The following is a 26,796-nucleotide window of genomic DNA, read 5'->3' as shown; positions in this document are numbered from 1 at the left end:
TATATATATATATATATATATATATATATATATATATATATATATATATATATATATATATATATATATATATATATATATATATATATATATATATATATATATATATATATATATAAATCGAAATATCATTGTATTTAACAAAATTTTAACAATTTTGTTGACCGATTACCAAAAATGGTCATGACACAATAATACGAATACTAAATGATAATGTTATAATAAAAAATTAAAAATAGATTGCCACTATAAATCTATGACAAAAAATAGAATTAACTCTTTAATAAAATAAGCTATCTATTCACCAATTTAGAATATTTACATACACTGACATATCTCGAAAACCTTAAAATTAATTATACTAGAGGCACCCTTATGATGAGCACCGAACTACACACGAAACTGTAATTAGGCCATCAAACTCGAAAACAATGTAATTGGGTCTTTGAACTGCACAAATTCATGCAAATTAACCCAAAGTGACTTGTTGACTTGATCTTCCGGTTACAAACTTATAAAATAATATTTTAAAATAATTTTAAATTAATTAATTAATTAAAATTAAATTTAAAAAAAAACAGGAACAAGTCAATTGGGTCATTTTTTTAATTTTTAATTTTTAATTTAATTTTAATTAATTAGTTAATTTAAAATTATTTTAAAATGTTATTTTAAAAGTTGGTAACCGGAAGATCAAGTCAAACAAGTCACTTTGGGTTAATTTGCATGTATTTGTGTAGTTCGGGGACCCAATTGCATTATTTTTTAGTTCAATAGCCTAATTGCAATTTCGTGTGTAGTTCAGTGGCCTATTTGACCCTTATTCCTTAATTAAATCAACTAATCACGTGATACGTCCATATACTTTACTGATGCACACCAGCACTCCAGGACCAGCACCCATAAACTTTTTTATTATTAAAAAAAAAAAGCAATACTTTCTTCTTTTTTCTTTCCAGACCACCGAGGTATGTCCTCAGCAAACCCTAACTATAGGAGATACGCGCTAGGCCGGCTCAAATTAATTTTTTCATATGAAAGAGCGTTCGAACTCCCAACTCTCTTAAGTGATAGGAGTGCACGACCACTCACATCAACCAATCTGATTAAGTAAAACAAGAAACAAATAATAATAATACTAATAATAATAATATTTTACTTTTCATTTCATTTTTAAGTCTCCTTTAATAATGAAAGTTTTGATTGATCCAAGTTAATCATAATTTTTAATTTTTTTTCTCTAATCAAATTAGCATACACAATGTAAATTTTACTCATCTACTTATTACGGAGTATTATTTAAAGAAAAAAAAAACAATACAACATTCAATTTTTTTTATTTTACCTATAATGTTCATCATTTACGTGTCAATATTTTATTAATTCTTATTTATTTGTATTAGTTATAGATATTTTTAATATAGTGTAGGTTGATTAATTTAAAGGTCAATTTTTATTTTATTGTCTTGTAACCTTAAGGTAATAATATTATTTTAAAATACTCCGTAACATTTTTTTTTTTAATAAAACAATAAAAGGCCTTAAATCCCTGGTATGGCCTATGGGTCCCGCATTAATGTCCTGTATAAATCACTGCATTCAAGACCCAGCGTGCCAGGTAGAAAAATTGATCAGTCTGAAAACCACAAAACAAGGAAAATGTGGGACTCACATGCTTTTGGGTGGTGCAAAGAATCACAATTCTATTTCCACTTAATTTTCATAAAATTATGAGAGCAAGTAAATTTTTTCGTTTAGTTGGAGAAATTGTAATTCCTCAAAATTAAAATTTCTTCATTTTCATTGGATTAGAATCATATACTCCCTTAATAGTTCAATTTTATGGACTTTAGGAAGAAAAAAATAACTTTGAGACAAAATTATCGCTTTTTTTAAACCTAAAATTGATGTTTGATCTCTATTTCGATTATTGCGTCTCTTCTTCTATTCTCAACACAGAACACCAATCAGTATACCAACTTTAATAAAATATGTTTTATCAAAACTCCTTAATCTATTTTATTGCTTTCGTTATGCGATTCTAGGATTTATTTAGAATGTGTTACTTAAATTTTCAAAAGAAAAATTTGAATCTGGTCATTTAGGAATAATAATAATAATAATAATATTTTACTAGTGACTATTTTTAAAGTGGATACCTTGTGATCTAGTGGCACCCGGTGTCCCGGTTTACACTCCCACATGAATGATGGGAGTGGAGTGGGTTCGAGCCTCAGTGGAGACAACTGTTGACTCTTTGTGTTTCAGTAGGTTGAGAAAGTAACTATCAGATACTACAATGTAACAGAGTCAGTAGTACTAAAAAAATAAAATAAATGAATACTAGTCTATTCTCAGCGAAGAAAAAAAATGCATAATAGTCCAATCATTAGAAGTACGTACGAGTTCCAATATGTGTACGCTTGCACGTGATCCACCTGCGCATGAACTTCTACTTCTCTGACTATTTAGCAGGATCGTCAAACAAAGACACAAAGTGATCGAAGCAAACGGAATCAGAGCAATCGGTTCAAAAATCCATGCAAATTTCACAAACACTTGAGTATTTTACACTACCCACTTTAAAACAATTATCTAGTGTTGATCACAAGATATGTCAATTCAATCTTAACTTGAATTTGATAGGATCACCAATAAAATTGAATAATTTTAAGGTTGGACGCGAAATATTTTAGTTCAATAAAAAATTAGTCTAATAAATTCGGTAACTGGAACATATTAGTTTTAAATTTAGTGGGATAATCCAATAGCTTGAGCCACTTAAAATTATTCCCAGTTATAGAAGTAATGGAGAACACAACATACATAGTATTTATAGGTAAGCTCATTTTTAGTGCTTTTTAATTAAAATTTTAAATAAAAGTTTAGTAAATATATTACAAAATATTGTTAAAAAATAAATAGTTAAATTAAAAACTTACTATAAATATCACGGAGTATATTATAGTGTAAGTATATTAATTATTTTTAGTTAGAATTTAGAAATGGAGGTTTAGAATGATTGAATGATGTAGAAGTTTAATTTATATTTATATATTAGTGTAAATAAAAAAATGTGTTAGTTTATTAAAATAAAAAATTTAGAATGTTAAGTTTAAAATGTCAAAAAATTTAGTTGAGTGCGCCTAATAAGCTTGACACCCTGAGAGTTTATAAGGCGTTTGGTTGGGAGGAGGGAATTAGGGTGGAAAAGAATTGTAATTCGGTGAAATTGCAATTCAATGAATAAAGTAGGAATTGAAATTACAGTGTTTGGTATGCAAAAATATGAGTACATGGAATTGAAAAGTAAGAAGTGACAAAATGACTAAAATGCCCTTATGTTGTAGTAGATGTTGTAGTAATAGTAATAATAGTAGTAGTAGTAGTAATAATAATAATAATAATAATAATTCATTCAAAAATAATAATAATAATAATAATAATAATAAGTATAATAATAATAATTCATTCAAAATAATAATAATAATAATAATAATTCTCTTTCAAAATAATAATAATAATAATAATAATTATTATTATTATTATTATTATTATTATTATAAAAAAGACAAAGGGTATGGGAGGAGGGGCAAAATTGTCTTTACACCAACAAATTGCCCCTCCTCTCCACCGAATTACAATTCATGGGGGGTACCCCATGAATTGTAATTCATCATTTGGAGGGAATTGCAATTCTGCAGAATTGCAATTCCCTCCAACCAAACACTGTAGTTTGGGAATTCACTGAATTGCAATTCAATGAATTACAATTCCCCCTAAACTACATCCAACCAAACATGCCTATGGTTATGGCCAAGAATTTTGAACCCGATAAAAAATGATTAGTTCGAACCGATTAGTCCGACATCATGAATCTCGATAGGGCAAGCCTAAAATCGAACCTAAATGGACTAGCTCGATTGACATCCCTACTAATAACATGACATATTTACATGTTGTGTAGTGAATTTGTAAGGTAGCTTGTATCATTTACATGTCATGAAGTAAATCCTACCAGTCGACATTGTGGGTGGATTTTTATTTTTTTTTCCAAAACTCATACCGCTCAACCGAATGTGGGTGGTACCCACTTTCAAATTTTTTTTTAGTTCAACGATTCAGTCTGCACGATAAGTCTGACAGCCTGAGGTTTAGGCCCAACCCAACTCAAAAAAAAAAAATCAATTAGCCCGAATCGATAAGCTCTACAGAACTAACCCAATTGACATCCCTCCTGGTGAACAACGTCGTCAAACGAGGTTTCGAATTGTTCGACGAGAATACATAATTCATGATCTATGCTACCGGAGGTGCACATCCCACAGTAATAGAGGTTTTCTGGCGGTGGCGATGGATGAAAAACTAAAAATTTTATATGTTAGATTAAAAAAATAAAAAACAAAACACATGACAATCTAGTCAGCGAAAACATGGAGCTTATATGCTAAAAATGTTAATTGTTACTTTTTTTCAGATTCGTCGATGATTTTGGAGCTTTTTTGAGTTCATCATTGACTTAAATTTTGTTTCCTAAATAGTTCAATAGTTTATTTAATTTGTACATTTTCTTTTCTTTTTTTTATTGAACTTATTGCACAAGTTTTTTTAAAGTGATTTAGTCTAATGATTAAAATTTACTTAATATATGCGTTTGAATAGTAACAGGTAGCGAATTTCGTGATCACATGACAAAACAAACAAAATATTCCAACATGCTAATGCAAAAAACAACAAATGGGCAGCAATAACTATTGGAAGTGCGAGATGTTGCCCCGATGCCCCATCTTATATTCATATCTGTGAATGACCGCTTCGATACATATTTAATGTTCAACCCATCTATATATTCCATACCTAACTTGCTCGCTAGTTGAGACCACCTAACTCTACAACTAGCTCAATTCCTTTTCCCAAGTAAATGGATAAAATTGATGATGAAACTCTAATGGTCGCAATAACAACTTATTTATTGATTTTTTTAATTTTATTATCTCAATATAATATATTAAAAAATGTCATTGCACTTTTAAGAGTTTAGGACACAGATTTTTCAGATAGTTTAGGGACTTATTTAATTTTTTTTTTTCGTTTTAATTTGATATGCATGGTAGGTTGACGTCTTATTTAGTCCATTTACGTTGAATCTTCAATTGTAGGGTTGCTTAGATCTGACATATTAAGCCATGGTATCAGTACATGGAGCCAACTACCCTCTACGGCTCTACCCAGCACCAAGAAACGAATGCTATTTTTGTAATGCTTCTTTACAAACACATTTATTCCGCATTTCCTTTCAGTAGATATGTTTCTTTTCGAGTTCCGGCACTGCATATAAATGTATAATAAATAATGGAATCAAAAATGTTTTTTCTGTATAATTTATTATCATGTTGTCCCACTATTGGAGGGTGGAGTCTATTTTTGGGTCTTCTTCGTTGGTTTGCTTAAAATGAGTGAGCCCAGATTAAAATTCAGCGGTGTCATAATATTGAGTTAATTTCATTTTTGGTCCTAAATTTATAGGTGACATTCTATTTTTAGTCATTTTTATTATAACATTCACTTTTAGTCCTAGTATTATTGTAATATGACTAGTTTTGGTCCTCCGTCAACAAAATCGTTGAAATGTCGTTAAATACAAGGATATTTAGATATTTGTTATACAAAGTAGGTTGACCCATTATATTTGTTGTGTTTTTTTTTTTTTGAAAAAAAATCCATAATTGAAGATCTAAATGCTCTTGTATTTAACGAAATTTAAACTATTTTGTTGATAGATGACCAGAAATGGTCATGTCACAATAACTATAGGACCAAAAGTGAATGTTTTAATAAAAATGAACTAAAAGTATATTGTCACCTATAATTCTAGGCAGGGCCGGTCCAAAGGTTTTATAGGCCCCTGGGCGAAATTAAAAAAAGAGGGCCCCTATATGAAGAATTTGTTTCCGAATGATCAATTTATTTACTTCTTTTTCTTTTTTCACTTCGAGATGAATGTTTTTTAGGCAACGTTGTATAAAAAAATTATTATAAAATCGATCTTAATAAAAAAAAAAAAGGAACAAAAGCACGCAACTGACACTTATATGAATCAATCAATCCGAACCAGTCAATCGAAAATCTTTAAGTATTTGAGTGGCTGGTGTGGCGTAGGCACGACCGGCGACCCTTATACTCCTGGGCAGCATGAGCAATGGGTGTGCGACAACGCCTCTTTTAGTCTTTGTGAGTTCAGCTCTCGACTTCCCGAAACAATTAACCATATTTTTTTAAATATATAATAAGTAATATTATATATATATATATATATATATATATATATATATATATATATTACTCTGTATATCTTATGGCCTATGAGCCCCCTATACAGATGGGCCCTGGGCAGGTGCCCACCCTAAACCCCCCTTAGGGCAAGCCCTGATTCTAGGACCAAAAATGGAATTAACTCCATAATATAATATTGGCTCTGTCACTGCTCAAAGTTCAAGTCAAAGTGTAAAATATAAATTTTTTTGTACATCAATTCATAATTTCACTTCCATCAAGAATTAAGATTCTTCAAGATTCAGAGTTCCATTTAATAGTTTCAAAGACTCAAAGTTCAAGCCAAACCCATATTTTTTCCTTCATCAATTCATAATTTCATACTTAGTTTTTTTTTTTTTTTTTTTTTGAAGGTACTAACTTAGTTGATATTAAAAATTTAAATGATTAATTGATCTCACATTTGATTTGAGCTTTTACAGAGTTTGATTCCTGAGTTTTGAACTCAACTTTGAAACTTCATAGCTATTACAAGTAGAGTGGAAAAATTGTCTTGAAATTAAAATTTTAGGACTTATTGGTTTCTTTATTTTCACTCTTTTTCACTGTTTCTCACTTGTAGTTAGGATAAAACAATGAAGAAAAGAGTAATTAATTTTTTTATTATGTTTTGAGAATGATTTTTTAATTTATATATCGACCCATTATATATATGTTTATTTTGAGATTTTTTTTATTTATATGTTAACCTCCATTATATATATATATATTTTGAGAATGATTTTTTTTATAAATAAATTTATATATTGACCCCATTATATATTTTTTTAATAGGGTCAATTTTAAGATCTATCAAAATATATAAATATAAGTAATAAACATCAAATTTGAGTTGACCCACTAGTTAACACAGCTCCGCCACTGCTTGAAATGCCCAACACAACTAAAGACTTTACTCCAGTTTTATTTGGGTACCATCTTATATAAGCATTTTTTTCTTTTCAAATATATATATATATATAAGCATTGTTTTTCTTTGTTCATTATCGTTATTGGTAGTTTGGCCATAAACACCTTAAGCTGCAAAACTGCATACTCTTGAGCACATCAATTCCATAAGACTTTATGCTTTCATAGCTCCTAATCTATTATTCTACATTCCTATTTATCCATTCCATGTGTTTATTATCTTAAAAGTAGTATAATTTTAAGTGAGGTCTACTTTTAATTTGGGTGGGTCAAATTGTACTTGATTATACTAAGTAAGAGGTTTAATTTGATATACTATACATCCAAAATGGATAATTGGTGAATGCTAAATTTATTCTAAAAAAATGTACTCATTGAAAAAAAAAATGTACTCATTGAGTTGAAAAAAAAATAGAGTTAGAAAAACTTTTAAGTTGAATGTGAATTTGTACTAATATAAATATAATTCAACTTTTGAAAAAGTTTGAATTGTATGATATATATATGTTTTTTTACGAGTAAGAAGGGTACCACGATGAAGCATCGAATATTTTCTCTGATGTAAGCATATATTCAAATTATGTTGTCACACGTTTATGTGATGTAACAGAAAATGTAGGAGCTATTATTTGAAGTTGAAGAAGTCAGCGACGTTGTTGGTTAAATGGATCTGGCAATCCCGCCGTTACGCCCAAACAAAGAAGAAAAACACGGCTAAATGTCCGCTGCTTAGTCGTCCAAGTGAACAATTAGCATATATGGAGAGTTGAAAATTTGTAAGAATAATTCTTATCGTAATCATAACATCATTTCTTGTTCTTTATGCAATTATACGTAATCATTACAGCTACAAGTCATAATTTTATAAAAACTTTGATTCGTACATAGTAGTTCTTTTTATTATAAAGTATTAATTTTTAATTTTCTAAAGTAATTAGTTAGTGCGTTGCAATGATTTGACTCTAATTTAATTTATTGTACACTATTGTCGGGATATACTTTCAACCTATTCGGTCTCATCTAAGAGAGGATGAGTACGTAGGGAGAATTGACAATAACTCAGTTAATATAATACTCCAATGACAAATTGTAGACAATAATATAAGATTTAGTCGGTTAAAGTTACGCTCAATATGGTGGGTTTCTTGTAGGCACTAAACTAGTGTTATCGTAATTTACCTCTCCACCTCAGCAATCCTATCATGTCAGAGTGAGGCCCTTGGGCAACGTTTTGTATTCGCTTTAAAGTATAGGGTCTCGAACAGTTGGCATTGTAATTTATGGCATTGCTGAACTTAAATAAAAAATTTAAAAAAAAATAAAAATAAAACTGTTTTTTTCTTTTCCCTGTTTTCTCCCCTCCCCCTCCAGTCCTCCACCCTCTCTCACTAGGCACAAAAATTTTGGACTGCTAGGAATGCTCTCTCATACCTTGGACCCTATTTATCTTCATGTCTTTTCCACCAGTTTTACCCTCCTACCTTAAACCCTATTGTCATTTGCATACAAGGAACATTTCAACTTGGTAGAAGGGACTACTTTTCCATTCCTGATTCTTGGCACTCCAATAGCATGAAGGAGAACACTTCTCTCTTCTTTGTATAAAATAAAAATTCCATTACATTTGAAGGGAAAAGCTAGAAAGATTCAAGCCAAATTTCTTCTCTTTTATCTCTTGTTCTAAGTGGCACATCACACATTTATCTCCATAGATGTACTTGGGACCCAAAGCTAGGCATGTTGGGTAGCTAAATAAACTCCAACAGCTACAACAATTTCTAGGCAGTAAGTTTGGGAAATAATGCTATAGATAATTTACCTTTGTGCTGTTTAACATATATCTCCAATCTGAAAGAGGTAAAATAGATGCAGCTGGGATGCTGTGACTTAAAAAGCCAATTGAATGATCATTGAGGAGGCAAAGAACAGGGAATATGACATGTCTTTGAAGCAAAGTCCTGAAAATACACGTTTTAGCTTAAATTGACAGTAAAAGAAATGATCATGACATGAAATTTGGCAGTCCGATTTAAGATAGTAATAACTAGAAACAAACTTCTTGTAAGCTGATATGCTAATAAAAGAACTTGCACCACGGAGCTAGTGGACACAATCGTGGTTGAAACCTAATAGTCTCTTACCTTTCCCTTTTTGTGAGGATGTTGCTTTAGGCAGTTCTGGGAGTGCAGTGGCTGCATAAAAATCCAATGTGGATGAAATAAGTAAAGTGCAACACTTCAGAAACTGTAAGCAGCAGAAAGAGGGGGCAGTAGATAGAACAGTACAGTTTAAAATATTGTCATTTTGCAAAAGTTTTTTTTTCCAGGGATAATTGGGGAGATTTTTTTTTGAAGGGCATACTCTTGTTGCAGGAAGAGGTAGGAATGTAGGAAGCGGCAGACCAAGGAGCTACAACTTTGTCGTTGAGATCGCAAATGAAGCCAATTCCAGAAGTATTGTCATATGCTAAATCTAATGGTGCACTGGGCAAGAGACAGCCAGAGTCTACAGACAAGGATTAATATAATTAAAACTGAACAAACAAGCTAAGGTAGAAAGAATCTTCTCTGACACATTCACAACCATTACCTTTTGTATTCACTGTTGCATGCCATGAATGGATCCCATGATTCCACCATAAAAGAGAAATCCAATCAAAATGGAGAAATGGTTAGAACTTTGAAGAATGAATTAGAACCATCACTGACTTAATGGACACAAAATTAGGAATAACTGACCTTGAAGAGAGAAGTCTTTGAGATTTACATGACAGAGACTAAAAACATCATTTGTGACATTAGCTTTCTGTAGCTTTCTTCCAAGAATTTCAGCACATTCTAGAGCTTGCAGGCTTGTAATGAGGCTCTGCTGTTGCAAGTGGGATAGGTAACTCTTCATGGAATCACAACAAGGTGTGTGATTATCTAATTTGCCTCCACATTGTCTTGAAACATTTTTGACATCAGGAAACACCAGAGGACAAGCTAACAGTGCAAAGTAAAAGATGAGGAAAGTAGATATATGAAAATCATGGAATTTTAGAGAACACTGTAGGAGGCTGGGAGCATTATTGATAGGTAAAAGGTCAGTTTACCTTTGTTAATATCACAACTTGCAAGTGCTCTGAGGATTCTATTTGCAGAAGAAGAATCAAGTTTACTGGCCAGCCATCGGAGTACAATTTTCTTGCAATCACAAAAAATGGATGACTTCTCAAGCAAGATAGGTATTTCACTGACACTGGCTACAGATTTATTCCTGAAAGCTAACTTTTCAGCAGCAGCTGATATGGTATTCTGGCAAACTTGGTTGCAGCATTCGCCTGTAGGATCAATTTTTCCACAAGCAGCCAGCAAGGAGGGTGAATCTAAAATGCTTTCTACATCATTAATATCCACAACAGGGCAAGAAGCTGTCAGGTTTGATGGGCTTATTGAACAAATCTCATGAAGATTATTACTAGCACCTCGACTTTCAAGTATTTGTTCAACATCAGAGAGGCAATGCTTTGCTTCTGTTTCACCTAGAGAAAGCTTCTGAGTTTGTTTGCTGGTATGCCCTATAAGTATGACTAGGCTGGCATCCAGTTGAGGACAGCATACTGCACTGGCAGAATATGGAGCAAGAGAAGACCAGCAATCAATTGCTGTTATACTAAATATACTATCAGCTTCTGAAAATTTTAATGAGCAGTGTCCTGAAAAGTTAAAGCGCAGCACTTTGTTATAGAACCATTTCCAGGATAAGTGTTTCAGCAAGCTTCACCAAATGAGGAAGTAACCTCAATTTAGCAGAGCTTTCATTGTAGTAATTCCTCTTGAATAAGTTTTCACATCCAAACGGAAGTATCAGACTATAGTATATAATAATCATAGAGCAATCAAATTTTCATGTCAATAAAAGCAAAAACAGAAAATAAAAGGAGGGAAATGGGAGAAGCTTTTTGATGCAGCCACATCAATCTTCTGAAAATTCCTTTCAATTTGAGCACATAAGCAATCATACATTTTCACTTTCTTAGCATACCTGATAACTTTGGCACTCCGTTGTATATATATGGCCTCAATGCTGAAGGTGCTTGAAGGGGAACTAGAGGCTGAGGAGCCAAACTGGGAGAGATGTTCTGTAAAGACGCATCTGTCTCTATATTGTAGAAATCAAATGCTAATGCACCAACGTCTGAACTGCAAAGGGACTCATGAAAACCTGCATCATATCAAACAATGGCTTCCATCATTGAACATCAAGCAAATAGAGAAGAGAATCACTGAGCACATTCTAATCTACACATACATTGATGGTAAGCTCTTCCACTATAATTTTTCTAACAGAAAATAATTTTCAGACCCCACAAACCGCAATTGCATGCCTCATAAAATTTTATCATTGGAAAACGTTTTGAACATGTTTTTATTTGTATATTTCATAGACTCACAGATGTAAAAATAATCATGTACAGACAAATCAAACAATAGGTTTCAAATTGAAGTTGCAGACTCATTAAGAATGTAAGCCAAATCTTAATTCTGCAAGTAGATATGTGATGGGAGTATCCATATCAATTTTGGATCAATAGGAATCACCTTGCACAAACTTGGAGAAACTTATCAAACACAAAAATTTAAATACGGAACCAGCAAAGAAAATTGAGAATGCATACACTGATGCAACACAAGAACAAACTGAAGAAGGAGAACGTTATGCAATGCTGCTTTTCTCATTTCCTACGCCTTGTATTAATTTCACGGCCACTACAAGTAAAATGCATACTATATTTCGAGAATTGAACGCTGTATATATACATACATGCACGGAAACATATACAAATGTGATGCGTACATAAGCTGAGTGGACTATTGGCAGCGACGACTTACCAGTAGTTTCGGATATGTATGTTCATACACAGATGCGACGGAGAGAACGATGAATGTGACCTCGCTTTCGGCTGAAGGATAGACACGCGATTACTCACGTGCCGGTTATTCGGTCGTCGGAGGCTCGTTGAAAAAGGACGCTTGGGAAGGTGGATTGCTTAAGGGGAGCGGCCGGTGTTCCCGCCGTTGACGGCAAATGCATAAGAGCCGGGGGAGGGGAAATGTGGCGTTTGATTCTATAGTACGCATGGTATCTAACAGAAAATTTGTTAAACCCAAAAAATATACACGTTTCGCCCATAAACACTATCATCCCCTATCAATTCATAGTCTATCAATCACACCACCACTATACTTTATCTTCCTTCATTGCTGAAAATTTCCGAATTTCCGTCCACCTGTTTCCGGTTGAACACAATGTTTTCGATCATATTTACTCATAGTAAAAGCGATCTATGATTCAACAAACTAACTTTTAAATAATTTAAACTGATTTATCTCATTATATGACTTATTTCTGTTTATAATTGTTTTCTCAATCTACTAAATATAAAGAGTAAAAATACTAACCCACTACTATTTCTCTGGGATATGTTCATAAGCATTAGATATATTATCAGTACGGATATGTTCACATGCAATTAAGAAGATGGTTCCAAAGAAGCAATAATTAGAAATTAGAGAAGAAAAAAACAAACAAACGAGTGACTTAAGAGGGGTACCTAACCCCATGTGATACAACCCTTAAGAAATGATTTTCACGCGGCAACTGCCCTAACTTTTCAACCACCCCTCCTTTTACGGGACCCTATGATGCATGCATCCTCTCTTCCTGCTTCACATGCAGCTAATTAACCAACCCCCACCGTCTAATTTCTTTTTCCTATTTATTTAAAACGTTATTTCCCCCAAAACTTGATATTTTCATAAATTCTTCGCGTTTATGTTTGAACACGCAAAAAACTTGTCCGTTGGGGTCTCCCATCCCTAAAATCCAAAAAAAGGGATTTGTAGATGATAAAAAAGAGACAGTTAAAAAAAAAACATCATTATAAAAGTAATAGGGTAACATTTGTGTGAGACCATCTCACGAATTGTAAAACATGTGGAATCTTTGATTAATGGGTTAAATAAAGATCCAACATGTTTGATGGATTGAGACTTACGAGACTGTTTCACACTAATTTTTGTCATGGCTCCATTGGCCGGTGGAAAACGTAACAAACTAATTGCGTTTCATAACTAATCCTCTACAACAAAAAGTGGCACATTCCTACCAAAACCTGGCTACTACACGTAGTCACCGCCCTAAAGATCGATCGTCGAAGCAATCCTTGTCGGCTACTAGACTAATAATAACCTGATTCTTTAATCATATCCCACCATGATCACAAAAAACACAAATCAAGATTATGGTTCGGTTGCGTCATTAGTTACAGCTAAACCAATTTTTTTTTTTTAAATCATTATATTAATGAGCAATATAGATGGTTTGATGAACTTCAACGACGGCGCGGCAGTAGCAGGGCGTAGTTTATTCATCCCATGGGGGACCAGCAAGCAGCCAGCTTAAGATGATGCGTTTGTTAGAGGGTAATAGAAACCGTTGCCTTTTGTCTGAATATTAAAGCCTAGCGTTTCTAGTAAATTCTATAGCAATCATAGCTCCTCCAAAAACTCGGCGAAATAACCGCTGGCTCCATGTGCTGTTTCTTCCCTATTCTCTCTATATATATTCCCCACCCTCAGCGTTTTCTTGGAATAATTAACTAACATACAGCTAACTACATACTTGGGTGGTCATTAGTTTCGATCTGTTCTTGAACATTAATCTTGATGGGAAATTGCATGGCGAGAAAAGCAGTTATGGTTGGAGAAGATGAGAAGAAGAAGAAGAACGAGGCGCCAATAAGAGATGAAGGAAAATCTGAAGAGGAATGCAGAAAATCATCGACGAAAGAGGGAACGAAGCAGAAAAAAGCAGTTAGGTTTAGGGTGGACGACGAAGAAGAAAGGAGAAAATTAGGGGTTGTGAGGATTAGGCTTGTGGTGACGCGGGAGGAGCTGCGACAAATCTTGAATGGGGAGGACTCGGGGTATTCTACTTCCTCCGAGGAATTGCTGGCAGCTATCAAGTTAGGGAGTAGAAGAAGAAGAACAAGTAGCAGAATACGCATGGATGATCAACGTTTTTCATCGAGTGATGGAGATATGGAGTCGAGAAAATGGAGACCAGCACTGGAAAGCATCCCAGAGTTCTGACTACCTCTATTTGGTATTGATGTTTAATGTGGTATTTGGAACTTATGTAGTTATGTTGGTTCTCATTGTATACTGCTTTTTTTTTTTCAAGTTTAGCTAGTTTTCCAGTATTTTTGTAATTACTGTACATATGTATGTGGGTAATTTATGTCAACACCCATCTGGCAGCAATTCATTAAATTACTGGATACGGTTAATTATTCATTACATGACTACACACAATGCAGGGAAACATGATACTCCGTATAACTTATTCAAGAGCTGAATGTTGTATAGCAAATCAATTCATTACATTCTGAACTCAAAATTTAAACAATTAAGTACAACTAACTACATTTTGGAAAAATAAAAAATAAAAAACATGTTTATGTATGTGTTGGAGGGACAAGGATTGGTCATTGGAAAAGGACAGACAGGATACGACGGGGGGGAGCAGGAGGGAATGGCTTCATTGGTTCATTGGCTCATTGCAAATTTGCAGGCAGAGGACAATAGGGGTAGGGTAGAATAGAGCGGGAAGGGGACATATTTTGGCAGATGTTGCTACAAAGGGCGAAGATATTATAAGACAAATCACGTAATACGTTCTTAAATTTACAATTTTACTTCATACTCTTTAAATTCTTAATATAGATAATTTTTCTAAAGAAGCCTATAATAAAAATGTCTTATTGCTTACCACATCAAGATATTTAATTGAAGGAATAGAAATTGAGAATTCATGTAGTAGAACTCAATAGCCAAATGAACTGAAAACCACTGCTAGATATTTGGTAAAATTTGTATCATTACCATTATCACTTGATACCAATACCACAATACAACCCCAACACCCAAGGGGATAAAACTTTTTTTTTTTAACTGCAAATATTTAAACTTCATGTTTCTAGCATAGTTTGAGATATCAAAATGTCATCGCTGAAGGCTAGTTAATCTTCGCTGCGTTAAAGAGAGCAGAGAATCACGTCTGAAGGAAATGTGAATACAAGATTATTAGAAAAAATGACATCCTCTACTCATTGCCAATAATTTAACTCTGCCGATGTTACTGGAAGATACCCTCTCTAATAAGAGTGGAAATACAATTGCATGGCCATTTATTCCGTTCCCAATTAAACAGGTACACCACTACAACTGCAATATCCACCAGCCGACAATTGTACCAATAAATGCAGTTGCTCATTGCTTGGTCAATTGACGAATAACATATGGAAGAATGCCTCCATGGTTGAAATAGGCCAACTCCACCTGTAGAAGCAACCGAATCATCAAATATTGAAGGAAAGATTCTTGAGTTTCAAGGAGAGACTATACAGGAAACAAACACGGGGAGAACCCCTTTGAATCGTTACACCATATTTCAAGATAAGTATTTCATGTTTGCTAAGTAGTTTCCCTGCAGTGAGATGCACTTCCAATTTCCTCCCTATCTCCAATGTTGTTTTAATATATTTTGGGTGGAAGATGAAACACTAACTTTCAAATCAAAACAAGATGGTGTACACCAGGGAAAAAAGATGAAAGAATTACCTCAGTATCAAACCGAGCAATGCATGTGAAACATTTTCCTGTGTCAGTTTGAACAGTAACATCCTGTCCAGGGCGAATCTCACTAATTTTGCTGGGGAGATCAATGGTGTAACGCTCATGGCCTGTTAATCCAAGTGTGTCTGCATCTTCTCCAGCCTTGAAACATAAAGGAATAATGCCCATTCCAACCAGGTTACTGCGGTGTATCCTCTCAAAGCTTTTAGCAATTACTGCTTTTACTCCCTGTAACACAATTCATGTGATTTGAGTTCGAGATGGAAACCCAAAAGGAAAAAAGAAACAAGTGAAAGACGATGTATGAAGGCTCACCAACAACATTGGTCCCTTGGCAGCCCAATCTCTGGAGCTTCCACTTCCATACTCTGCTCCAGCCAAGATTACGGTATCCTGCCCAGCAGACTTGTATCTCTGAAAGTAATATGTTGGTTTTAGGGGATTGAAGCATATGGCATATGTAAAGCACAAATGATGACTCAAATAAAAGCAAATAGTATACCATTGCAGCATCAAACACATAGAGTTTTTCTCCTGTTGGGATGTGAACTGTCTTTGGGCCAACTTCTCCATTTAACAGTTTGTTTACCAGACGGATATTGGCAAAAGTTCCCCTTGCCATAATTTCATCATTGCCACGCCGACTGCCATAAGAGTTGAAGTCCTTGCGATCCACCCCACGCTCAAGGAGGAACTTAGCAGCTGGACTATCCTTGTGAATGCTTCCAGCAGGGGAGATGTGATCTGTGGTTATACTGTCGCCAAAATTCAACAAGCAATAGGCATCCTTTACTCCATGAGGCCCTGGAGGGTCCATGGTCATGCCTTTGAAATATGGTGGCTCATGAATGTATGTAGAACTTGGTTCCCATGAGTACAACTTGGCTTCTGGGACTGACAACTGATTCCACATAGGGTTCCCTTTCGTAATAGCTTCATACGTACTCTTAAACATATCTGGCAATACACTTGATTGAACAGCCTAAAGAAGAAAATAACCAATTACTTTTTCACTATCAACTCACAAAGAAGTAAAAAGACTCTATGATAAGATGCATACCTCTGCAATTTCCTCTGTTGATGGCCAGATATCTTTGAAATAAACATCCTTACCATCCTTCCCTACCCCAATTGGCTGTGTCTCAAAATCAATATCAACCTGCACAAAATTAAAAACATATCCATGTAATTAGACTGCAGAGTATGACAAACTTATTATCTGACTACTATACTCAAATGCAGGAATAATACAACTACTATACACCCATGATGTACAGACTTCTATCACTTCATATTTATCTAGCATGTAAAGGTCTATTTACACCAAATTTTTGTATATTTCATAAATAAAAGCATAGACATGACACCCCTTAAATATATATAATGCAATAGACACCCATATATATATTTCAAAAAGTAGTAGGCTACTATCCAATAAACACTGCACATATTATGTTAAATTAACTCCAAATACATAAGAAACAGAGCATTTATTCACATACCGTGCCAGCAAGTGCATAGGCAACCACTAGAGGAGGTGAAGCAAGGTAGTTAGCCCGTGTTAAGGGATGAACACGGCCCTCAAAATTACGGTTTCCAGAAAGTACAGCAGCTGCAACAATGTCTGTAAAATGCAAACAACTTTTATTCAGACAAACACAAACTATCATTGACACAAAACATCAATGTCCATGCTTGCTTTCTAAGCCCAAAATGAAACAATTAGGACCATTTGGTAACATTTTGTATAGGTTTTTTTTAAAGATTTTCCAATGTTTACATTTTTAGTTTCTCTTTCAACAAGACCAAAACAGAAGCACTGACAAACAGCGTCTAAGTGATTAATTGGCAGAATCACATACCATTGTCAGATATAGCAGAAGAAACTGACTCATCTAAGTCACCAGAATTGCCAATGCAGGTAGTGCAGCCATATCCAACAATATGGAAACCTTGCTGGTTCAGATACTCCTGCAGCCCACTGCATACAGCAACAAATAGATTAATGGTGAACAATTTAAAAAAATGCATTTAAACAGTTCAGAACATGCAGAAATTACCTTTGAAGTAAATATTTTGTAACAACTCCAGATCCCGGGGCAAGGCTTGTTTTAACCCATGGTTTAACCTGGCATGGTGTAGAAAAAATAACAAATTCAAATAAATGATAAGGTTGAGAAAAAAAAAAAAACACACATTCAAGTCTATAGACAAGAACTGACATGTAGACCCAACTCAGAGGCCTTTTTAGCCACAAGTGCTGCTCCCAGCATAACACTAGGATTTGATGTATTTGTGCAACTTGTGATGGCAGCAATTACAACACTACCATGTTTGAGTTCTGCAGGCTGTCCATGGAAAGAAAACTTTGCCACTTTTTCTTGTGCCTCCTTAGGCACAGCAAAACCCTGCATCAGAATTGAGTTTGTTAACAACAGCAACCTTAACTTGATGATAATCACTAATAAGGTATGTTAAGAGCCATTCTTCTCCTAGATATTTCATAGAATTTGTTCTAAAATGATCACTTTATCAAACAAATATGTTGTATACCAAACCAGAAAAATGTGTAGTGAATTTTTAAGGAATGTGTGAAGGGTACACAATAATTTGACAAGGTCTTTTAAGAGAAGTTTAACAAGTTTGACAATCACCTTGAATCCCACTTTGTTATCAAGGCAGGAATGCCAATCAGACTTCATCTCTTTGAGAGGTACACGATCATGTGGTCTGTCATGATAAGTAGAATTTTGGCATAAACTACAAATAATATATTGTATTATTCACTTCACTGTTTAAGAGCCAGAACCGGTACCTTTTTGGCCCTGACAAACATGGTTCAACATCTTCAAGGTCCAGTTGCAAGGAAGACGAATACACTCTTTCTTGTTGAGGCTGCAGTTTGAATGGGAAATAATACCTCAGATCAGAACTAAAAGAGGAGAAGATAACCAAGAATAATGAGAAGATAATTTAAAATGGGGTTCCACCTCATTATAGTCAACAAACATGTTATTTGCACGAAGATAAGCCTCAATCATCGCCACCTAAATTGTAGCAAAAACTTAGTACTTGACCAACAAAGAGCATGAAAGTATATATAGCACTTTCACATTCAGCATACAACTGAAACTTACAGTCTCATCACTTCTCCCAGTCAATTTAAGATATTGCAAAGTAACATGATCTACAGGGAAGAATCCCATAGTTGCACCATATTCAGGAGACATGTTAGCAATGGTTGCTCTGTCAGCTAATGATAGTTCACCCACACCATCACCTAAACAGAAGGATAAAAAAAAAATAATAATAATAAAATAAAATAAAAAAGAAGAAGAAGAAGAAGGAATGTTAACTCTTTCATAAAATTATACTAAAAAAAAAAAAGGATTAAACAATCAAACAAATTAGATTTAGTGAATTCATTTCTAAGTTACGTTACCATGGAATTCAACGAACTTTCCAACAACACCATGCTTCCTCAGCATTTGTGTCACAGTTAAAACTAAATCTGTCGCTGTGACACCATTGCGCAATTTCCCTGCTAACTTGAACCCAACAACTCCAGGCAACACCATACTCATTGGCTGCCCATGTGCAAACAAAGGAAAAAGGTCAATAAATTTGACTTGACAACTCAAAGGGAAAAAAAGCATGTCAACAATTGCCAATTATAAAAGAGAAGTGTTCCAGGAATTGTTAGTTAATTTACCTGACCAAGCATTGCTGCTTCCGCTTCGATACCTCCTACACCCCAGCCAGCAACTCCTAGGCCATCAATCATAGTGGTATGGGAATCTGTTCCAACCACACTATCTGGATAAAGTATGCCATCAGTGTTGAACACAACCCGTCCAAGATACTCAAGGTTCACCTACAAGTATGCCATTGATGTTAAAATAGATATAAAGCCTAATATGTCTCTTTATTCCGTGAAAAGCCATCAATAAGTGATGGAAAAAAAAAAAAAAAAAAAAAAAACATCAGGATGTTTTTGTAATAAATATTGAGTTGAAAAGCATCTATCAGTTTTAAATACTAGGCTATTTCAAGTCCAGTACCTGATGGACAATTCCAGAACCAGGTGGGACAACAAGCATGTTGCGGAAAGCATTAGATCCCCATTTAAGAAAGGCAAATCTTTCCTTGTTTCTCTGGAATTCAAGCTGCATATTAGCTTGGACTGCATTTTCTGACCTTGCAACATCAACTTGAACTGAGTGATCAATAACTAGATCTACAGGAACCTGCAATTTTCAAATAAAAAAATCATTTGAGATGAATGAATAAAACAGATTGCCCATTTTTTTAATTAATCCTGTCATGCTAATTGAACATACTGCATGCCCAAGTTTCTTAAAGAATTGTTGGCATCAAGAGGTTGACATATTAATGTCCTAAAACTTAATGGTTTTGAACTCACGCAAAGCTGCAGATAGATCCATGGATACATGGTATTACATACTATGATATAATTTTGCTGATTATAGCAGCATAAATTCACAAATGGAGAGTAAATATTTTATTTGACAGAGAAGACTAGTGCGATTGTATGAAAGAATTGAAATGAAGATTACCAGGGGGTTGATCTTGTCAGAATCACTGCCAAGGTTGTTCATAGCATCTCGCATGCAAGCAAGGTCCACCACTGCTGGGACACCAGTAAAGTCCTGGGAAGAAAACAAAGTTCATGTGAAAAATTATTCTCTCCGGTTAAACTTTTAAGGAAGGAAGCATGGATCAAGATCAGTACTTGCAATAACACACGGGCTGGTTTGAATGGTATCTCAACCAGCTTAGGAGCAGAGTTTTCCCAGTCAATGATCTTATCAACATCTTCCTTCTTCACTTGAAAGTTGTCGCAATTACGAATTGCTGATTCAAGAAGTATCCTAATAGAGTATGGCAGCTTATCTGTTATACATGCATGAGAGGATAAAGAATAGATTAGAAGCATATACAAGTGTTCCAATAACATCACAAAAGCACTATCCGAGCTACATAGATCCTTTTACCTTGGCAGACTCAGAAAATAATGTTAGAAATGGGTAAATATAGACATGGGAAGCAGAAGGCAATCCAGATCAATAATTATATGCAGAGTAAAATATATTTTTTAATTAATTAAGTTGCGAAAGGTTAAGAAAACTGCCACAATGTTTTTAATCCTGAAAAATATCTAATATCTAATAAGATAATGGAAGATGGCATTTTTTTGAAAAATCAAGAGAATATATTAGTCCACACCACACAAGTACAACAAGGCAGCCCTCAAGAAGGGATTGTTATTGATTCAGAAAGCAAGCACTTCTACTAAAAGTGGAAATAAAGGGATCATGAGAGAAATACCAATCCGTGGATCATTGAGAGCAGGAAGGCTATAGAACTTTCCGAATTCACCCCCTCCTGGCTTGGGGAGACAGGTAAGGATTCCCTTGAACGGATTCTCAGATGCTGAAGCCATTAGCACAAACAGAATATTAGATTTTCAGATTCGCAATTTCCCCTTGATAAGTCAGGATTATAAAAAAGTCATTCAATCACAACAACTACCAAAAAAGTTAATGGAAGTAGACGTCGACTTTTCAAATACAAATAATCAAGTGCCAAAAGCAAAAAAGGATAAGCATCTGGAAAAGAGAGAAATATCCCCCGTCAATATCACTAGCTGTCACCCGCAGGCCCTACCACTTGAGCTGATCGGATGAATACAGAAAAGTCAAACTAAACACACCGCTTTAAAGTAATTATTCCACATTTCCAAAAAATAAAAAATAAAACTACAAACAGTGAAACAGAGCTTGATTCTGCTGAAATTTTAAATAATCAGGAAAGATCAATCACCAAGGAAAACATCTAAACAAATCACTCTGGAGAACAGAAAGGATAAGATTACCCATAGTAGCGATCTTCCGATGGAAATCGCTCAAAACGGGAGAGGCGATCCTGATCTGAGAGGCAGGGATAGCAGGTGACTTCCAATCAACGCCGTGACTCCAGCGGGGCACGGAGGAACGGATCGATCGCAGAGCAGACGAGAAGCTCAACGACCGATACGGCTGCTGGCGAAACGAGGGGCTCTGGTAGGTTCTGTAGAGCGGAGAAGCGGAAGAGAAGAGACGCGAGCGGCACAATGCGGACGAGGAGCCTCGCAAGAGTGAAGTGGCGGCCGAGTAAGAAGAGTAGGAGCTTATATACATGATTAGCCGGGGCGTGTGTTTCAAACTCTCAATATCTCATCGAAAAATGATGATGTGGTAGGTAAGGCGCGGGTGTGGGCGTGGGACGGGGCGTGTGGTGGGCAGATACAGGATGGCGTGTGGGCTGGGCGGGTGGGTTTCTCGGTTTGCGTGCCGTATTTCTGGAAAGGGAAAACGGAAAATGGTGACAGACGAAGAAGGTATTTGCGTGTGGCAATGAAGGAGATGATATCTATCTATGTATGTATGTATACAACATCAAAGAAAGGAATGACCGAATTGGAGAGAAGAGTGGAGATTGGTTTTGGATTGTGACTTGGTAATGCATGTTTGTGCTTTTATACACTTTGTTTTTCCTGACCAAAAAAAAAAAATTTATTACAAGTACGAATTAAAATAATTGTGTGGCAATCGTCATTTATGCTCATCGAACCCTCAAAGGGCAACAAAAACAATTTCAGTTTGTAATGCCGTCCTTCTCAAGGGTCAATAGCAAAGTTCAACTCACACACTGTTACCACAATCTAAGTTGATTGAATCATTGATTTGGTAATCACAAAATTTTACATTTGATTTTATGTAAAAGTTATATATTAGTCATCGTGATTTGAACCGATCAATTATGAACAACCTAGATTTATTACTTCCTTATACTCATTTGCCAGCTAATGCCATCTAAGATCACAAGACGAAACTTCACCCAAAGTGTATATTCAAATAGCGATTGCGAACTCTTTCATGAATCAAAGTATAGCGTGATTTTGAGTTTATTTAGTTCCGTTATTCATCCAATTATAGTAGTATTTTTTAAAATTCATAAATCTCAACCTTTTTTTCCAAATTGACCAAACTTATATTTTAAATAAATTCATATGAAAAAAAAAATCAAAAAGTTTAACGCAAGTAACATATTTCAATTATTTTTTACTAAATTTGGTTAATTTTAAAATGTCGAAAAAGTGAAAAACTATAAGCAATTGAATATTTGATTTTGAGTTTTGTATGGTACATTATAATAAAAGCTTGTATTCAAATTCCACTACAAATAATTTTGATACTTTTTTTTTTTTTTTTTTTTTGCATATAACACTCAATTTTGTCACTTGCGGTATAAGTAATCTAGATCTTCTCCAAATTAAACATGAAGAGTTTGGATTATTTGAGAAATGGTTGATCAATAATTTTTACGTCATCTCTAACCAACAAATAATAATAATAATTTAAGTCATCTTATAATAAAATGAATACTTAATCTAAATGTATCTAGAGATCTTGTTATAAAATAATGTATAACAAAACCTATATAAATACATTGAATCAGTTGTTGTCATAATATTTATTGTGTTCATTATTACTTTGCATATACTTCCTTCTCCCACCACACAAAAAGAGAGGATAGTTTAATTAATTAATTAATCTAAGCATGCTAGCACCCATTATAAATTCTTCTTCTCCCAACCCGTTATCAAATCTTTGTTCTATTATTGGCCGTAAAGAAGTAAAAAATTCAGTTAGGTAAAAAGGGTATAGAAACATGATGATGCCTGCACCTTATTTTCAGAAGTTGGTAAGCTCTAATATTAAAGTTTTACAATTTAAAAGTGTTGATGCGGGTAAGGAGTGATTATTGTATATAACAATGATACTCTTTCGGTCTAATTTGTTATGTACGATATTTTTAGTACAATTTACTTATATAATAATTTGTTGGTTTTAAAAAATTTAATTCGGTAAATAACTATATATTGGATCTAAATATGACGAATCTAATTATCTAAGAAAACAAAGCAAAAAAACACACACATATTTGCATTTTGTAATCAAAAAGATTTTTTTCCCCTACAGCACAACTTCACAAGTGGAGAATTAGGTGCAGAAAAAAGGAGCGGTTGCGATTCTCTCGTATTTTTAAGTCAACGGGCCTCCCTTATCTTATACTGGGCCACTACACTTCAATTATTTATTAGACTTCTATATATTAGAGTTTTTTTCTAAAATGATCCCTCCACTATTGCTCATTCTCAATTTTGCATTTCGACTTTCAATTGCACCTAATGTGGTCCCTCGACTTTCAAAAACTCACCCAATTTGATCCTCCGTTACATATTCCGTCAAATCAGTGTTAAAATGGAGGGTATTTTCGTCCATTTACCTATTGTTAGCCTAATAAACATTGAAAAATAGTTGAGGGACCATTTTGAGAATAGTCAAGGGACTATTTTGGGAAAAACTATTTTATTCATTTCATTTTTGTTTATTTTCATTGTTTAGACTCTATACAATTAGAATTTCGATACATTTTTTTCTTACAAGTATAAATAGTTAAAATCGCGCAATCCAACCTCAAAATTTTTAACTTTCTTTACAGACTTTTCCACTCTAAATATACAAATCATTCATATGAAGTTTTACAATAAGTTCCGTAAATTTCATAAATACTCATATACATTTTTTTTTATGTTCATAGACAATCAATCACTATGTATCACATTTTTTTTTATGTTCATAGACAATCAATCACTATGTATCACATTAAATTTTATGTTCATAGACAATCAATCACTATGTATCACATTAAATATTATGTTCATAGACAATCAATCACTATGTATCACATTAAATATTACTTTTACCATTGAAAATAATATATGTATCACATTAAATATTACTTTTACCATTGAAAATAATATATTTTTTCAAGCGTAGACACCCAAAGAGTGTAAAATGTAGGGAAAATATTGGACCGAAAGGTAAATTTTTCTAGTAAACTTCTCAGGTGAGCCGAAAAGTAAAATCTCGTCAATGTTTCCTGCAATATTTTCTGTATTTGATTTCGAAGTAATTATTAAATTTTATATTAATTTACATTATTTAAGATATTTTATGACATCTTTTATATGTTTTCCTCTTCTTATTTTTTTTATTAATTATTAAGGCAAGTATAATTTATTTTGTAATGTGGACATATTATTTTTAATAATTTTGATTTAATTAAATTATACCTTAATTATAAAAATCCTACCTAATAATTTTAGTATATTACACGAGACACAATAATTATTATAAATAATGTTTAATAATTGTCAATTTGTATTCAAAAATAAAATTTATAGTTAATTTTTTAAGTCAATCATAAAATCTTTTGTGCTGTGGGCACATTATTTTTAATTATTTGAGTTTAATAATATTATATATTATTTATAAAAAAATCCAAAGTAATATATTTAGTACTACGGATGTGACTAAGAATTATTTTAATCGGTGCTTAAAAAATGAGTATTTATAAAATTTACGAAAGTTATTGTAAATCTGCATAGGAATAGTTTGTAAAAAAGTTAAAAAATTTTAGGATGGATTGTACGATTTTAACTATTTATATTTGTAAGAAAAAAATGTATAGAAATTCAAATTTTATAGAGTCTAAAAAATGAAAATAAACAAAAATGAAATAAATAAAATAGTTTTTCCCAAAATGGTCCCTTGACTATTCTCAAAATGGTCCCTCAACTATTTCTCAATGTTTATTAGGCTAACAACAGGTAAATGGACGAAAATGCCTTCTATTTTAACACTGATTTGACGGAATATGTAACGGAGGACCAAATTGGGTGAGTTTTTGAAAGTCGAGGGACCACATTAGGTGCAATTGAAAGTCGAAATGCAAAATTGAGAATGAGCAATAGTGGAGGGACCATTTTGGGAAAAAACTTTATATATTATTATAAAATAAAATGGAAAAAGAAAATTAGACAAGAAAATTAGACAAGAAAATTTCCATAGTTGGAAGAAATGAAACTCTCTTCCTATGAAGATTAGGTAGGGACCTTCTAACCTCTAATTAATTGATTCCAAACTACAAAATAAATTTTAAATAATTTTAAAAACATTAATACCCTCCAAATTTTGCATGTCAACAGGGGCGGGCTTATGAATATAGGTAGGGACCTTCCAATCTCTAATTAATTGATTCCAAACTACAAAATAAATTTTAAATAATTTTATAAAACATTAATACACTTAAAATTGGCAAATTATGCTATGGACCCGAGTCCACTTACAAGGTGAATCCGACTCAATGTTCACAATTTTAAAATTTTATTTTCACAAGTAACGTATCATATTATTTAAATTTGAGAAAATGATCAAATATGTCCCTGAACTTATGTTCATGAACATTAAAAAGTGTAATTAAATACAACAAAATTTCACAATTTTAAGACATTCAACCTCATTAGCCGGTACTCATCCAATTGAGTATCTAGCGAGTGACTCACTCCATTCACCACCATCGCACCACCCCTAATCGCACCACCATCTCGATGATGGATTATTTGATTTATTTTCCATCAGTTGGTTGTAAACTTTTCATTGCTTGATTTCGTTATGATCGATCGTTTTCTTCTTGAAGCTTCCACGAGAATCTCCTGGACAGAATCACCTTCTTCGGCTTGCTCTGCTTCGATGATTTTAGGATGTATAAATTGAAAAGGTGAAGCTGTAGCAGTGAAGAAGATTTACATTTTTTTTTTACTTATGCTTATGTGGCGACCCAAATAGGCAAATACTTCAAACAAAGCTTAGACCATCACCATCAATGGATCAAAGATGGATATTGAATAGTGTTGATGCAAAGTGATGATCCAAAACTAATGTAGTGGTTATTTTTTGCCAAA

At 33.6% G+C, this 26,796-nt stretch overlaps 3 protein-coding genes across 3 annotated transcripts; 1 reads left to right on the top strand and 2 right to left on the bottom strand.

Moving 5' to 3' along the window:
- Positions 1 to 8,643: 8,643 nt before the first annotated feature.
- Positions 8,644 to 11,988, bottom strand: LOC116011191 (uncharacterized GPI-anchored protein At1g61900-like). Its single transcript, XM_031250722.1, has 8 exons — positions 11,903 to 11,988; positions 11,269 to 11,448; positions 10,337 to 10,939; positions 9,981 to 10,226; positions 9,832 to 9,843; positions 9,604 to 9,747; positions 9,384 to 9,434; positions 8,644 to 9,200 (listed from the first exon to the last, which is right to left on the bottom strand). The coding sequence occupies exons 1-8, from the start codon at positions 11,961 to 11,963 to the stop codon at positions 9,130 to 9,132; spliced, it is 1,368 nt and encodes a 455-aa protein (XP_031106582.1). The 5' UTR covers positions 11,964 to 11,988; the 3' UTR covers positions 8,644 to 9,129.
- A 1,539-nt stretch (positions 11,989 to 13,527) lies between these two features.
- On the top strand, positions 13,528 to 14,704 carry LOC116011273. The gene has a single exon (XM_031250826.1). The coding sequence runs from the start codon at positions 13,953 to 13,955 to the stop codon at positions 14,376 to 14,378; it is 426 nt and encodes a 141-aa protein (XP_031106686.1). The 5' UTR covers positions 13,528 to 13,952; the 3' UTR covers positions 14,379 to 14,704.
- A 419-nt stretch (positions 14,705 to 15,123) lies between these two features.
- LOC116003959 (aconitate hydratase, cytoplasmic-like) lies at positions 15,124 to 22,432 on the bottom strand. Its single transcript, XM_031243903.1, has 20 exons — positions 21,820 to 22,432; positions 21,273 to 21,377; positions 20,677 to 20,837; positions 20,501 to 20,593; positions 19,985 to 20,170; positions 19,636 to 19,797; positions 19,366 to 19,510; positions 19,061 to 19,203; positions 18,914 to 18,970; positions 18,739 to 18,818; positions 18,578 to 18,653; positions 18,146 to 18,331; positions 17,984 to 18,051; positions 17,786 to 17,904; positions 17,426 to 17,547; positions 16,984 to 17,082; positions 16,426 to 16,905; positions 16,239 to 16,337; positions 15,909 to 16,151; positions 15,124 to 15,626 (listed from the first exon to the last, which is right to left on the bottom strand). The coding sequence occupies exons 1-20, from the start codon at positions 22,121 to 22,123 to the stop codon at positions 15,558 to 15,560; spliced, it is 2,997 nt and encodes a 998-aa protein (XP_031099763.1). The 5' UTR covers positions 22,124 to 22,432; the 3' UTR covers positions 15,124 to 15,557.
- Between the last annotated feature and the right edge of the window lie 4,364 nt (positions 22,433 to 26,796).

The sequence above is a fragment of the Ipomoea triloba genome, chromosome 2 (genome assembly GCF_003576645.1).
Source record: "Ipomoea triloba cultivar NCNSP0323 chromosome 2, ASM357664v1".
Classification (NCBI taxonomy): Eukaryota; Viridiplantae; Streptophyta; class Magnoliopsida; order Solanales; family Convolvulaceae; genus Ipomoea; species Ipomoea triloba.
This window is presented reverse-complemented; position numbering and strand designations above follow the sequence as displayed.